The sequence below is a fragment of the Monodelphis domestica genome, chromosome 1, assembly GCF_027887165.1.
Source record: "Monodelphis domestica isolate mMonDom1 chromosome 1, mMonDom1.pri, whole genome shotgun sequence".
In the NCBI taxonomy this organism is placed as follows: Eukaryota; Metazoa; Chordata; class Mammalia; order Didelphimorphia; family Didelphidae; genus Monodelphis; species Monodelphis domestica.
Window position 1 is genome coordinate 203,332,343 of NC_077227.1, and position 13,301 is coordinate 203,345,643.

The 13,301-nt window shown below is 51.6% G+C and overlaps 3 protein-coding genes across 7 annotated transcripts in view; 1 reads left to right on the forward strand and 2 right to left on the reverse strand.

The window, feature by feature from the left end:
• DNAJC17 (DnaJ heat shock protein family (Hsp40) member C17) overlaps positions 1-3,259 on the reverse strand; it is a 34,382-nt gene extending 31,123 nt beyond the window's left edge. The window contains exon 1 of the mRNA XM_001370852.4: positions 3,037-3,259. Within this exon, the coding sequence (XP_001370889.1) occupies positions 3,037-3,114 (78 nt within the window). The 5' untranslated portion in view covers positions 3,115-3,259. The remainder of the gene's footprint in view (positions 1-3,036) is intronic.
• Positions 3,260-3,325: 66 nt separating this feature from the next.
• On the forward strand, positions 3,326-10,061 carry ZFYVE19 (zinc finger FYVE-type containing 19). 3 transcript variants are annotated; one of them, XM_001381107.5, is made up of 11 exons: positions 3,326-3,567; positions 4,377-4,498; positions 4,761-4,814; positions 5,556-5,686; positions 6,045-6,190; positions 6,594-6,708; positions 6,836-7,045; positions 8,650-8,723; positions 8,926-9,003; positions 9,409-9,539; positions 9,618-10,061. In XM_001381107.5, exons 1-11 carry the CDS (start codon positions 3,514-3,516, stop codon positions 9,745-9,747), a joined length of 1,245 nt encoding a protein of 414 aa, XP_001381144.2. In that variant the 5' UTR covers positions 3,326-3,513; the 3' UTR covers positions 9,748-10,061. The 3 variants fall into 3 exon arrangements, with proteins under 3 accessions (XP_001381144.2, XP_016283623.2, XP_056666257.1); XM_056810279.1 differs by lacking the exons at positions 3,326-3,567; positions 4,377-4,498 and adding an exon at positions 3,580-4,338; XM_016428137.2 differs by lacking the exons at positions 8,650-8,723; positions 8,926-9,003; positions 9,409-9,539; positions 9,618-10,061 and adding an exon at positions 7,747-7,982.
• A 564-nt stretch (positions 10,062-10,625) lies between these two features.
• The window catches only part of PPP1R14D (protein phosphatase 1 regulatory inhibitor subunit 14D), a 61,373-nt gene continuing 58,697 nt past the window's right edge, over positions 10,626-13,301 (reverse strand). For all 3 annotated transcript variants that reach the window (XM_056810281.1, XM_056810280.1, XM_056810282.1), the window contains 3 exons: positions 11,551-11,634; positions 11,280-11,312; positions 10,626-10,959 (listed from right to left, as the gene is read on the reverse strand). In XM_056810281.1, coding sequence (XP_056666259.1) covers positions 10,894-10,959; positions 11,280-11,312; positions 11,551-11,634 — 183 coding nt within the window. In that variant the 3' untranslated portion in view covers positions 10,626-10,893. The remainder of the gene's footprint in view (positions 10,960-11,279; positions 11,313-11,550; positions 11,635-13,301) is intronic.

Here is a 13,301-nt window from a genome sequence, read left to right on the forward strand (position 1 = left end):
ACACAGCTAGGGAGCATCTAAGACTAAATTTAAACCTCTTATCTTTAGGACCAGGTCTTTAGACCTGGTACTCTATCCATTAAGCCACCTAGCTGCCCCTCTTGCAGTGTATCTCCTCACCTGCCTACCTCCTATGGGCATAATAATCAAAATATTACTATCATTGCTTCTGGAAAGGGCATGTCACCTACCCTATGAAGCAATTCACCATCCCTGTGATTCCCCAAACCAAAACTTCCTTCCTTGAGCACCACTTTTTTATATCTATAGTTTCTCCACAATCCAATATGGGTTCCGTGAGGTCAGGGACCATCTTTCTTTTGTAATCATACTCACTCACTCAATAAATACTTATCAAGTACCCACCATGTGACAGGGGCTATGCTATGGCAAAAAATGGTCTCTGTCCTAGAGAAATTCATATTCTGATGGGAGAAAAAATATGCAAACAATTCTGTACAAACAATTATATACAAATTGTACAGGGTAGATAGGAAATAATCAAAAGACAGCATTAGAATGAAGGAGGAATCAAGAAAGGCTTCCTGTAGAAGGTCGCCTGTTTTTACCTTGGACCTGAAGGAAGCCAGGAGGCAGAGATAAGGAGGGAGAAGGAAGCATTCCACTTAGTATGATGTTTAATGAACGCTGTTCAGCTTTTCTTTCCTTCATTTCCTCTCCTCCTTCCTCCCTTCCTTCTTTCTATTCTTCCTTCCTCAAATCAAATGGCAAAGGAAAACTAATGATACAGGTCATAAGGCAATGGTTTCAAAATGGAAAATGGGGTTGGTTTCTCTTTGAGGAACTCCAGACACTTTCTTCCCATGCAATTCAACAACTATTTGATGCCCTACTATGTAGAAGGATTCAGAGATTAGTAAAAAAGAGGCCCTGCCTCCAATGGGCTTACAGTCTAATAATTTAATATTGAAGTTTAGGAAAAGAGATTTAAATCAAGACTGTATATAAGTATGATAACCATAAGAAAGATACAAAGTGCTGTGATAGTTCAGAAATCACATCTCATTAATAGAAACAGAAGAAAGACTTTGTGAAGAAGTCATTTGAGATGAGAACTGGAAGGACCTCCAGGAATTGATGCAGAGTGAAAGGAGCAGAATCAGGAGAGCATTATACACAGAGACTGATACACTGTGGCACTATCAAATGTAATGGAATTCTCTACTAGCAGCAATGCAATGATCCAGGACAAGTTTAAGGGACTAATGAGAAAGAACACTATCCACATTCAGAGGAAGAACTGTGGGAGTAGAAACACAGAAGAAAAACAACTGCTTGATCACATGGGTCGATGGGGATATGATCAGAGATATAGACTCTAAACGATTACCCTAATGCAAATATTAATAATATGGAAATGGGAATTGATCAATGACATATGTAAAACCCAGTGGAGTTGCTCACTGGCTATGGGAGGGGGGTGGGAAGAGGGGAGGGAAAGAACATGAATCACGTAACCATGGAAAAACATTCTAAATTAATTAAATATAATTTTTCAAATAAAAAAAAAAGAAGGCATTCGAGAAGCACAGGATTTCAGTAGATGGAGGCTGAAGATCCTAGAGTAGAAATGGAAAGATTGACAGACAGACACATTCCAACAGGCTGTTTGGAAAGATGGGTTGGGGCCTTATTGGGAAAGGCCTTGAATGCAAGAATCAGATGCTACTGAAATGTTTTTAACAGGACGTTAACAATGGTCACATGCCATACTTGATAAATTTCACTGTCTTCCTATTGCCTTCAGGATCAAATATAAAGTCCTCTGTTTGGCATTTAAAATTCTTCATAACCTGGCCCCCTCCCACTCTCCTCTCTTATACTCTATTACTCTTCCTCAACTGTATGACCTAGTCACAGTGGCCTACAGGCTGTTCCTCACACACCATACTCCATTTCCCATCTTGGTACTTGTTGTCTCCCATGCCTAGGAGGCTCACCTTCCTCATTTCTGCCTCCGACTTCCTTCAGGTTCAAACCCTGCCTTCAGACAGCAATCCCCACCCATCCTTTCCCTCTAATATTACCTTTATATATCCTCAATAGTATCAGTCATTGCCAAGTAGCTGCCCCATTAGAATGGGAGCTTTCAGAGGGCAGGGGCAGTGCTTTTGTCTTTCTTTTATCCCCAGCCTGGAACACACTAATGGCTTAATAAAGGACTGTTGTCTAACTGCTTGGGTCTATTACTGACAAAAAAAGCCCAAAGGATGGGTTCAGTGCATGTAGGAAAATGTCCTTACAAATATTATCCCCTTCTAACAAGGTCTCTTTAGATAGATAAGGAAGGAAATGAAAGGAAGAAGGGATAGAGGGGAGAGCTGGGGGAGGAGAAAGAAAGGAAAATGGAGGGAGAGGGAGTCTGGAGAATGAGAAAGGGAAGCAGGAAGGGAAGGGGAAGAGGAAAAGAGAAGGGGAAAGAAAGGGATTTGGGAAGAGAAGTAGGAAGAAGGGATGGAAAAGGAAGAAAGGAGGACAGAGTAGAGGGAAGTGGAATGGGGGAGAGGGGAGAAGAAAAGGAGAGGGAAAGAGAAGGGAGAAAGATTAGGGAAAAGAGAGGTAAAAAGAAAGAGGAAGAGAAAAAGGAGGAGGAAGAGAGAAAAGGGAGAGGAGGGAAGAGAGTCAAGGGAAAGGAGGGAGGGGGAAGACAGGGAGGAGAGATGTTAGAGGGGGAAGGGGAGGGGGAAGGGAAGGGGGAGGATGGAAGAAGAGAAGAGAGAGGAGGGGGAGGCGGAAGAGGGGGAGAGCTGGGGAAGTGGAAGGAGAAGCAGCCGTGAACTGGGAGAAGTTCCCACGTCCCCCTAGACGGCGGCCCCTGGAAGTACCAGAGGCTCCGTACCAAGAGGGGGTTCAGGGCAGTCAAGGAAGACGTCCAGACCGTTGGCCTAGGCCTGGGGACTGTAGGCTGGGAAAGTCTCGCAGGCCTCAGTCCCTTCAGCAGACAGGGCGCTACTCCTCTACCCAGGGCAGCTCTAGCTTCTGCTGCTGGCGCTGCCACAACTCGCAGACTCTTACCTCCTTGTCGGCCGCCTTCTCTCCAATTCCAAGCAGCGCGTACAGGTCCATTTGCAACAATTCCTTGGTCACCGCCATGGTCCCGACCCCCGAAACCGGCGTTTTCTCCCACGAACTACAAATCCCAGGAGCCTAAGCGCCGGCTCCTCGCTAGGGTGTCCTCACGTCCAGCCGACCTTGCGTCCGGCTGTTCAAATTGGAGGCGCTTTGCCCCCTGGGAATTGAAGTTTTCTTGGGGCTCGCCGAAGGCCGCCCGCTCGAGGGAAAGAACTACTCTTCCCAGCAGGCATCGCTCTAGCTCCTGTTAGGCTGAGCCCGGTCTATCCAAAGGCCTCACGGGCTATTACGGGCTGGGCACCCAGAACCGGTAGTAAGGAGAGATTGGTTTCTCGGAGCTGTTCTTTGGGCCCAAGAAAATCTGACAGCGGAGGGGCAGTGTTCTGGCGGACCAGGAAAGCTAGCTGCCCTGCCTCGGAGATGGAGAGCAGGTGCTATGGTTGCGCGGTCAAGTTCAGTCTGTTCCGTAAGGAGGCAAGTTCTCCCTGGAGCCTGGGGACGGTGCGCCCTCTTCCAGTGAAAAGCATCCCGCCTCATGTCCCCACCCCCACTCCTTCATTGCCCACCTTTCCTCCCTCGGTCCCCTCCCCGAATCACCTCGGCTCCCACCACACTGACTGTCCTTTTCTCAGTCCGTTCTGGCCTGACCTCTTGGGTCAACGTGTCCCCATGGCTTTCCATGCCAGCAGGACCAAATGGACCCAGCTGCAAAGGATCTCTTGTCATCAGCAAGGATTCTTTGGGTATTCTGGGATGTGGGGCCCTGGGCATGGTACCTGGCATGTTTCCTGGACTCATTGTAAGAAGAAGGGAATGCTTCAGTGTGTGAGGAAACCACATGTCAGACTGAGATGGAAGGATGGCAACATCTCCTTGTATCCCCTAGGCCAAGCTGGTCAGGGACAGACTGAAACCAGGCAGTGTGCTTGGTCCTTTCCCTATCATCAGCTGCTTTCTAGACGCAGCATAAGAATCTGCTGCATGTCTGGTGGCAGCAAACTGAGGAAAGGGGCAAGAACTATGTGCAAGGAAGGAACTTTGCACAGGATTTTGTTCCCTCTGATCTGCTGAGTGTGCTCCTGGCTCCATCACTAGCTCTGGGAATTTTAGAGGCCACCCTTCTTCCCATTTCCCCTACCTATGGAAGTGATTTTCCGATGCTTCCCCTCCCTCTTCAGAATGTTGTATGTTCTGTGTCCTGAGAGATCCCTACAGGAAAAGTGCCTCAAGAGGATTGAATGAAGTGTAAGTGTGGATTTTCTTACCTCTTGTTTTCTGTGTAGTGTGGTTGTAAGAATTGTGGTCGAGCCTTCTGTTCCAACTGCCTCTCCTTCAGCACTGCTGTTCCCCGATTTGGGAATACCCAGCAGAAGGTCTGCAAGCCATGCTATGAGGTGCTGACCAGGTGAGTGATTAGGCAAAACAAAAGAGCAGGATCTGGCTGAGGTGACTGATCATAAATTAGTGAATGTGAAGGAGCTTTGCCAGGGGAAAAGTTCCTTCAATATGATGCTCCTGCAGCTCCCCTCACATGTCTATGTAAGCTTCTAAGTCTATAACATAAGGAATTTCTTACAGTGAATCTCAGTATTTTGAGGATGAGTTTTATCTGGCATGGTGGCAGCGCCCATGGAACTAGATATGACTCTGGGCTTTCCTCTCTGCAGAGGGCCTTCAGAGGCCAGTGTCTCCAAGTGGTCACCACCTGAGAACTACAAAAAGTGAGTTCTGGAGGGGTAAGGATGGGCATGGGCTTGAAGACAGGGAATCCACCTCATGCTGAGCTATAAAGTCATAAGGACTCTCTATGGGGACTATCTTTTTTTTTTTAACCCCTTACTTTTAGTCTTAGAATCAATAGTGTGTATTGGTTGTAAGGCAGAAGAGTGGTAAGGGCTAGGCAATAGGGGTTAAGTGACTTGCCCAGGGTCATACAGCTAGAAAGTGTCTGAGGCCAGATTTGAATCCAGGACCCCCATCTCTGGGCCTGGTTCTCAATCCACTGAGCCACCCAGCTGCCAATGGGGTCTATAAAACTCAAATGAGCCTAGAATATTGGGGGGGTTCCTTCTTTCTAGGCTTCCTGGTAGTTAGCCCAGTACCCTACCCTATGACATCTATCATAATATAGAATTTATGCCAATTTATGCCAATTTATGCCCACTCAGTCTTAGCTTCATTGCTATAGTCTGTAGCTAGGTTATATCCAGGAAAGACATAAGCCAAGGTTTGCAGCTAGAGTGTCCCTTGAGTTAACAACTTTTCTACCTGGGGCACCCATTTCTAATCTAGACCTTGGAATTTCCTGTTGGTATCTGGAGAAGTCCTCTCCTTACCTACCTCCTCCCCTTCTCTGGAGAAATCCAGGAATTGGCCTCTTCTCATCCATCCCTTTGCCTGTTCTAACTACTGGTTCTAGTATCCTTGCCTTTTTGGACCCTCCTTTCCCTCCCTTCCAATAGACGTGTTGCTGCCTTGGAGACCAAACAGAAGCTCATTGCTTCCAGGGGCTTGGTTCAGCCCCAGGGACTGACTCAAGAAGACCAAGTCATTGCCAAGCGACTTGAAAAACTCCGCCAGGAGACCAAGCCTAGTGAGTGGATTTGGGGATAGGGCCAGCTGAAAGCTATTGCAGTGGAAAGAGTACCAGATTTGGAGTCATGGAGGAACCGAGTTCAAAATCCACCTCTTTCACTTACTGCTATTTGACTTCGGGCAAGGCTTTTAACCCCTTGGGCCTCAGTTTCCTCACCTGTAAAATAAGAGGGTTGACCTTAATAACCTCTAAGACTCCTTCTAGCTCTAAATCTGTGATCCTCTGATATCCACGTCATTTCAGCGAGAAGGGGAAATCCCAGCTTTGAAGGGCCTATGGGCCCCGAAAAACCTGGGGCTATTGGAGTGATTCTGGGATCTGACTGGTGATTTCTTCACGTGTATATTACATACAGAGGTAGCCCCTTCCCAAGCAGAGATTGAGGCCCGGCTGGCTGCGCTTCGGAATGATCCTCCAGGCCCCATCCCTTCCACTGAGGAGATGGAGGATCGACTGGCTGTGCTGCAAGGCAGGGTTCCCCCATCCCAGGCTCCCCGGCTGGTAAGAACCGTCGTCGACCAAAGAGGGGCCTTTGGCCTACCCAACAGCGCACGGTGGAGAGTCGAAGGACGGAGACAGAAAACAGCAGATGTTCGGAGAGCGCTGGGAGAGTCCTTCTGATGGTTCCCAGCAGCCCGACTCCTGTGTCCTCTGTGCTGCCAGGCCAGACTCCTTAGTAGTGGCTCAGAGAGGGGCCTCCGAGGATTCACAGAGCACGTCTGTAAGCCCCCGGTTAAAGCCACAGTGCTGGCTTTCAGAGTCCTAGTGTTGCTGGTGCTGCTCATGTACCTGTTTCTAGACAGAAGCTATGTTCAAATGCGATGTCCCCTCCCCTCCCCCTCCCCCAGGCTCCATGCCTGTCGAGTCTCTCTCCCTGAGTGGGGTTCTGTCTCCACTCCTCCAGGTCCACCAGCCTCCTGACACCAGGACGCAGGCCCAGCAGGCAGAGGATCTTCTGACGCAGCTGGCCGCTGAGGTGGCGATCGATGAAAGCTGTGATCCAGAAACCTCAGCGTCAAGTAATCTCTCCCTGCCCTCAGGCCCTCTGTTCCCTCGGGGATAACTTGCCATCTCCTCCTGACGGGGCAAGGTGGGGCCACCCTGCTCCCTGCTTCCCCCTTGATCCCCATCGGTGTTGTCTTTCAGACCGCTCTCTGCAAAATGACCTTAACCGGGACAGCCCCAGAGGCTGGAACATGAACCCTGCTGAACTGGCCCCCCAGCAGCTGCAAGGAGAGAAGGGCAGGCTCCTGGCAGAGGCAGCGGCCGAGCTACGGGAGGAGAACACCCGCGAGGAGAGGATTCTGGCCCTTGCTAAGCAGCTAGCTGTGCTCCGGGGCCAGGACCCTGAACGAGGTAGGGCACTAGCCTGGGAATGTTGGCATCTGGCCTGCAATGAAGGGGGCTGCCCCCTCCCATCATGTGTACCTGCTACAGGGGCCCAGTGGAAAGCAAAACCACCTGGGGAAGTGTGCCTGTATCCTCTCCTCAAGAAAGAGCTTGGGCAACGAGGTGACTCAGTGGATAGAGAGAAGGCCTAGAGAGGAGAGGTCCTGGGTTCAAATCTAGCCTCAGACACTTGCTAGCTGTGTGACCCTGAACAAATCACTTAACCCCAACTGTCTAACCCTTGCTGCTCTTCTGCCTTAGAACTGATACTTAGTATTCTAAGACAAAGTAAGAGTTATAAAAATAAAAAAGAATGAGTAAGTCCCAGGGCAGCTAGGTGGTTCAGTTGATAGTGTTCTAGGCCTTGGGTTGGGAGGACCTGGGTTCAAATCTAGCCTCGGATACATCCTAGCTGTGTGATCTTTGTCAAGTCACTTAACCCCGATTGACTAACTTGTGCTGCCCTTCTGTCTTAGAATGGATAGTAAGACAAAAAATAAGGATTTTGTTTTGTTTAAGGGAAAAAGAGCAAGTCCCACTTTGTGATCTGCATAGCTTTAGTGCCCACAAGAGCAGGAGGTACTGAGTGGCACCCACCTTCCCTAATGGCCACAAGATTCACAAAAAGGCCTAACTCAGGTCTTCCCCATGTCTCTCACTTTCCCCAGAGCCCAGTGTTGGGAGAACTCTGAGCAAATGCTCCGAAGGAGTGTGGACGCACTGGTCAGTCTCCAAGGCTCCTCTGACTTTGGCAGCCTCGCAGGACGTGCCCCAGACCATTAGAGGGAAAAATTCTAGGGCAGATTCAGTGTCCTCATGGCCTCTCCCCACTCCAGTAGCCCAGACTCCCACCCTGTGCAAACTCCAGTGCTTTCCTGATCTCCGGAATCAAATATGAAATTCTCTCTAGGTCCCTTCCTACTTCTCTGGCGTCTGCACTCTAAGATCTGACCACACTGGCCTCCTGGCTCTTCCTCTCATGTGACACTCCATCTCCCAACGGTTTGCATTTTCAGCTTCTGTCCCCCATGCTTAGAATGCTCCCCCTCTGGACTGGACTGGACTCCTGGCCCCAACCCTACTTTTTCTTTTTTTTATTTTCTTAAAAAAAAATCCAACTCGTATATTCTGTCTTATAATTAATGCTGTTTGTTGGTTCTAAGGCAGAAAAGGAGTAAGAGCTAGACAGAGTGGGGGTTAAATGACTTGCCCAGGATCACAGAGCTAGGGGATGTCTGAGGTCAGATTTGAACCCAGGACCACCCGTCTCCAGGCCTGGCTCTCTACACACTGAGCCATTTAGCTGCCCCCTCAGTCCTACCTTTTGTAAGGGTCTTTCCCTGCCTGCCCCCCAAATCTCTTCTAAGGCATAGCTCCCATTTACCCTCTCTTGTTTGTAGCGGTTCGCCTGTGGGCCTCCCCATTAGGCTGGGAGCTTGAGGGCAGTGACCTTTCTCTGTAGCCCGGTGTTTAGCATTAATTCCTAAGAAAAGCTTGGGTGTAGACTAACCGAGCCAGGCTGGGAAGGAAGGCTGATGGAATGTTCTCCTCCTTCTCTCCCTTTCCCGTAGTGACCTTGCAGGATTTTCACTTCCCTGACAGTGATGAGGAGGAGGAGGAGGCCATCCAGAGGGTCCTGGGGCAGGTAAGAGCCCCTGCCTTCCCTTTGTCTCCTGTTTCTCCCCCCCAGGGTGTGCATGTGCCTGGGCCCCCCAGGTGGGCACGAGGGGTGGTGGCTGTCCAGAGCCCGATAAAGGCTGGCTGGAGGGAGGCAGAGCCCAAGTGACCTGCTCGGAAACACAGAGAAGAGGCTCTTCCTGGAACCCGCCTCTCTGTCCTATTTGCAGCTTATGGAAGAGGCTGCCCTAGAAGAGGCGAGTGGCTTCAACATCCCGGCCAAGCGGGCTCCTCCTCCCAAGCCTAAGGTGAGGGAGGCACCTTGGTCTCTGGGCCCTAGGAAGGGTACAGGAGGAATGGGGTTCTGGATTTGACTCCTGGCTCCTCAGCTTAAGACATTTCACTTTTTAAAAAGCCTTTCCTTTGGGTCTTAGTAGCACTCTAAGACAGAAGGGTAAGGGCTGGGAAATGGGGGTTAAGTGACTTGCCCAGGGTCACACAGCTAGGAAGTGTCTGAGGCTCCACTTGAACCCAGGACCTCTTGACTCCAGGCCTGGGGCTGTACCCCGGCTGTCCCTATTTAACTTCTTTGGAACCATTTCCTCATCTCTACAGGAGGGGGTTGGGCTAGAAGGCCTCGGAGGTCCCCCGCAGCTGGAAGCCTGTGGTCCTTTCTGTAACCCTCTACCTCTCATCCTTCCACGTCTCTCCAGGCCCTGGCTGTGGCCCCCGAGGCCCAATCGGAGGTGGAGGAGGAACTGCCCTGGTGCTGCATCTGCAATGAAGACGCCACCCTACGCTGCTACGGCTGCGATGGCGACCTCTACTGTGCCCGCTGCTTCCGGTGGGCCAGGGGCCCTTGGGGGGGGGGGGAGCGCAGGCCCCGTGCGCTCCTGACCTGCCGCGTCTCTTCTGCTTGCAGGGAGGGCCACGACGCCTATGAACGGAAAGAGCACAGGACGGCCACGTACCGCCCGCCTGCCCAGGCCGGGAGTGCTCACCAGGCGGGCGCTGTGCTGAGGATCGGGCCTGCTGGAAAGGCAACCCTGTAGTTAGCTCCCCGAGGTGCTGGTGCAGGGACCTCGGCGCACGGCGCCCAGGTCTGGCTGCACCCCAGAGGATGCTCCTGGCGGCTGCCCCTCAGAGTGGCGCCTGTGGATGAGGAAGCCCGGGGATCCTCTTTCCTAGAGGGTAACCAGGACAGGGGAAGGGCCCGTGAGTCTGGGGAAGGATGGAGAGGAAGCAAGGGAGGGTTTGAATTCTCACTGGACTGATAGTGGCAGTCTTAAAAGCTGGCCCTCCCGGTCCACTGGACAGCGCACAGTACTTCATGAACCTCCAGTAAAATGGATTTCCCTCCCCCAAACGTGTCCTCTCTTTCCTAAGCCTGCGGGGTGCGGGGTGCGAGAGTCTGGGAGGCTGAGTGGAAGGGCTGGAGGCCTGGGCAGGGACCCGGCTTCTCCCCACCAGCCTTGGGCCACCCGGCACAACTTCCTCCATTTTTCAATGCCTCTTTGAAGGATCTGGCAGTAGGGGGGACGCCTGGGTCTTGGGGCAAGGCCCCTCGGGGATCTTCACGCCCACTGCCTGTCCTCCCCGCCCTGGGTCCTGGACCCCAGATGGGCTTCCTTCCAGAGGCAGCAAGGTGGCGCAGTGGTTGCAGCACCAGGCCTGGAGTTAGGAAGACACAAGTTCCGCTGGGATCTCAGATACTAGCTGTGTGATGCTGGGCGAGTTCCTTGGCCTCTGTTTGCCTCAGTTTCCTCGTCTGCACAATTGGGGCGATAGCATCTGTGTCCCAGGGTCGTTGCGGGGCCCAAATGAGGCGACAGCGGTAACGCCGGGCCCTCCACCCCCCATGACATTGGCTAATGCAGCCATCGTTTCTCTCCCACCCTTTCCCTCTGCGCCAGTAAAACTCCACACGGTATCTCTGCCACGGGCTTTACCTTCCAGACTGAACACAGCTCAGGGCTTGCCCAGCAGCCCTGGAGGGGAGCCAGTCACTGGTCGTGGCCGGCGTGCCAACACGTCTGTGCCCCACAGAGGGGCCGCCTCCACACATCTCCCTATCCCCAGGGAGAGCCGCTCCCCCCCCCACACACACGAGGTCCAGGGTGGCTCTGGGAGGCCAGAGGGTGAGGCCTGCAGGGTCTCTAGTCCATGGTTATGGGGTAACTAGGGCAGCATGGGAGCCTTCATTTCTGAGGCCGGCTGAGCCTCCGGAGTTTCTTGAGACGATGGAGCAGCTCCGTGATAAAGGGCTGGAAAAGAAGCAGAGGCTGGGGTTACTCGCACGTGTCCCTCCTGGGCCGGGACACCCCTGCTTGTGCCTTCTGGCAGAGCCAGGGCTGGGTCTCAGCGAGGCACCTGCCTCCACCCCCAGGAACTCGGAGGTAGTCGTCCCCTGGGAGTGTGTGTGCAAAGAGAGGGGGCTCCTTACAGCACGTGGGCTTCGGGGGCAGGGCTGTTTGCCTTCCTCATACCCCCGGCCTAATGCGCCGTAAGTACTTAATGCTCGCTGACCGACAGGCTTGACGCCGTGTCAGTCTCCTCGTTTCCTGAGCAAAGTGGACAGACTCACCTCTGTGTGGCTCGGACACTCTTGGAGGATCGCCTAGGCAGAAGAGAGCCGCGGATGAGTCACCCCGAGGGAGCAAGCCTTCCCACAAACCCTCCCCGCCACCTGGGCGTAGAGCTGGGCAGGAGCCCAAAGGCTCTTCTCCAGGGTCCTGGATGGGCCTCCCTCCAGAAGGAGCCGCCCAGGATGGCCTGCTCCTCCTTCCCCTCCTGCCTCTTCAGACTCCCCGCCCCTCGAGGCTTCCAACAGCCTGGGGTCAAGCCCCTGGTCCCACCTGCAGTTTGCTTTTCTGTTCTTCAGAGGAAAGTTCAATGAAGTCTTCTAGGTCAAACTCGGGCACCGAGGGCATCGCTCGCTCCTGCAGTGGAATCAGAATGGCCGTGTGGCGTGAGGGCAAGAGCATGGCTCTTAAAAGCTTCGGCTGGGGCCCTGGGCAGCTCGGGGGACAGAGAGTGAGGCCCCGAGACAGGAGGACCTGGGGTCAGAGCTGGCCTCAGACACGGCCTAGCTGTGCAGACAAGACACTTCGCCCTCATCGCCTCGCCCTTACTGCGCCTGTGCCTCGGAACTGACCCTGGGTGTCAATCCTAAGGTAGACGGCAAGGGGTGTGCGTTTTTAAGTCCAGCTCCCCTATTTAAGTAGCATCGTGACCCTGGCTAAGTCACTTCACCCCTCTGAGAAATCTGGATTCAAGGCTGTTGTGAGACTCAGATGAGATCAGAAATGTGAAACATTTTGCAAAACGTTAATTGGTATATAAATACCAGTCATCCTTAGTAACAGTAGCACACAGTGACCGGACCTGGTGATGACTTCATTCCCAGAACCTTCTACTGATGAGGATCTCAAGCAACAGTTATAAAGCAATACAGGGGCAAGCTGGTAAATGTTTAACAACTAGGCTTTCTGAGGGGGAAAAAATTACAGACATACTTTTTTAAAAAGTCTTTCCCTTTCTTAGAAATGATACTGTGAGACTCTAAAGGATCACTGGCACAAATATCAATAATGTGGAAGTAGGTCTTGATCAATGACACCTGTAAAACCCAGTGGAATTACTCATTGGCTACAGGAGGGGGGAAAGGAGGGGAAGGAAAGAACATGAATCATGGAACCATGGAAAAATATTCTAAATCAATTAAATAAATAAACTTAAATTCTTAAAAAAAAAAGGGGAGGGGGGCAGCTGGGTGGCTCAGTGGATTGAGAGCCAGGCCTAGAGTTGGGAGGTCCTAGGTTCAAATCTGGCCTCAGACACTTCCCAGCTGTGTGACCCTGGGCAAGTCACTTGACCCCCATTGCCTAGCCCTTACCACTCTTCTGCCTTGGAGCCAATACACAGTATTGACTCCAAGACGGAAGGTAAGGGTTTTTTAAAATTTAAAAAAAAAAAAAAAGAATTGATACTGTGTATTGATTCCAAGGCAGAAGAGTGGTAAGGGCTAGGCCATAGGGGTTAAGTGACTTGCCCAGGGTCACACAGCTAGGCGGTATCTGAGGCCGGAATGGAGCCCAACACTTCCCATCTCTAGGCCTGGCTCTCCATCCACTGAGCTGCCCCCTGGATCGACTTTTAAAACCATATTTTAGCATTATCTGTGCTCAATTGTGGGCATCTGAGTGGCACAGTGGACAGAGTGGCAGGTCTGGAGTCAGGAAGACTCATCTTCCCCAGTTCAACACTGGGCTCAGACACTGACTAGCTGTGCAACCCTGGACTTGCAAGTCACTTGCCCAGATTTGCCTCAGTTTCCTCATCTGTAAAATGAGCTAGAGAAAGAAAAGGCAAAGCACTCCAGTATCTTTGCCAAGAAAACCCCAAATGGCTCACAAAGAGTCTAATATTTTATGATAGTTTCATCTTTTTTGTTAAATATTTCCTACTTACATTTTAATATGGTTCAGAATCCCTTTCACATCTCTGGTCTAGACCATCAGCAAGGCAATAATAAATCATCCCATAAATATGCCCAAAGGGCACTAAAAGACTGTCTGCCCTTTGATCCAGCCATAGATAGCACTGC

What these genes read in the sequence shown, in the direction of transcription:
- ZFYVE19 (XM_001381107.5), top strand. Translation starts at nt 3,514, where the DNA reads ATGGAGAGCAGGTGCTATGGTTGCGCGGTCAAGTTCAGTCTGTTCCGT. An exon ending in CCACCTGAGAACTACAAAAA is followed by an intron (nt 4,815 to 5,555) that starts GTGAGTTCTGGA and finishes CCCTTCCAATAG; the next exon opens with ACGTGTTGCTGCCTTGGAGA. An exon ending in TACTGTGCCCGCTGCTTCCG is followed by an intron (nt 9,540 to 9,617) that starts GTGGGCCAGGGG and finishes TTCTGCTTGCAG; the next exon opens with GGAGGGCCACGACGCCTATG.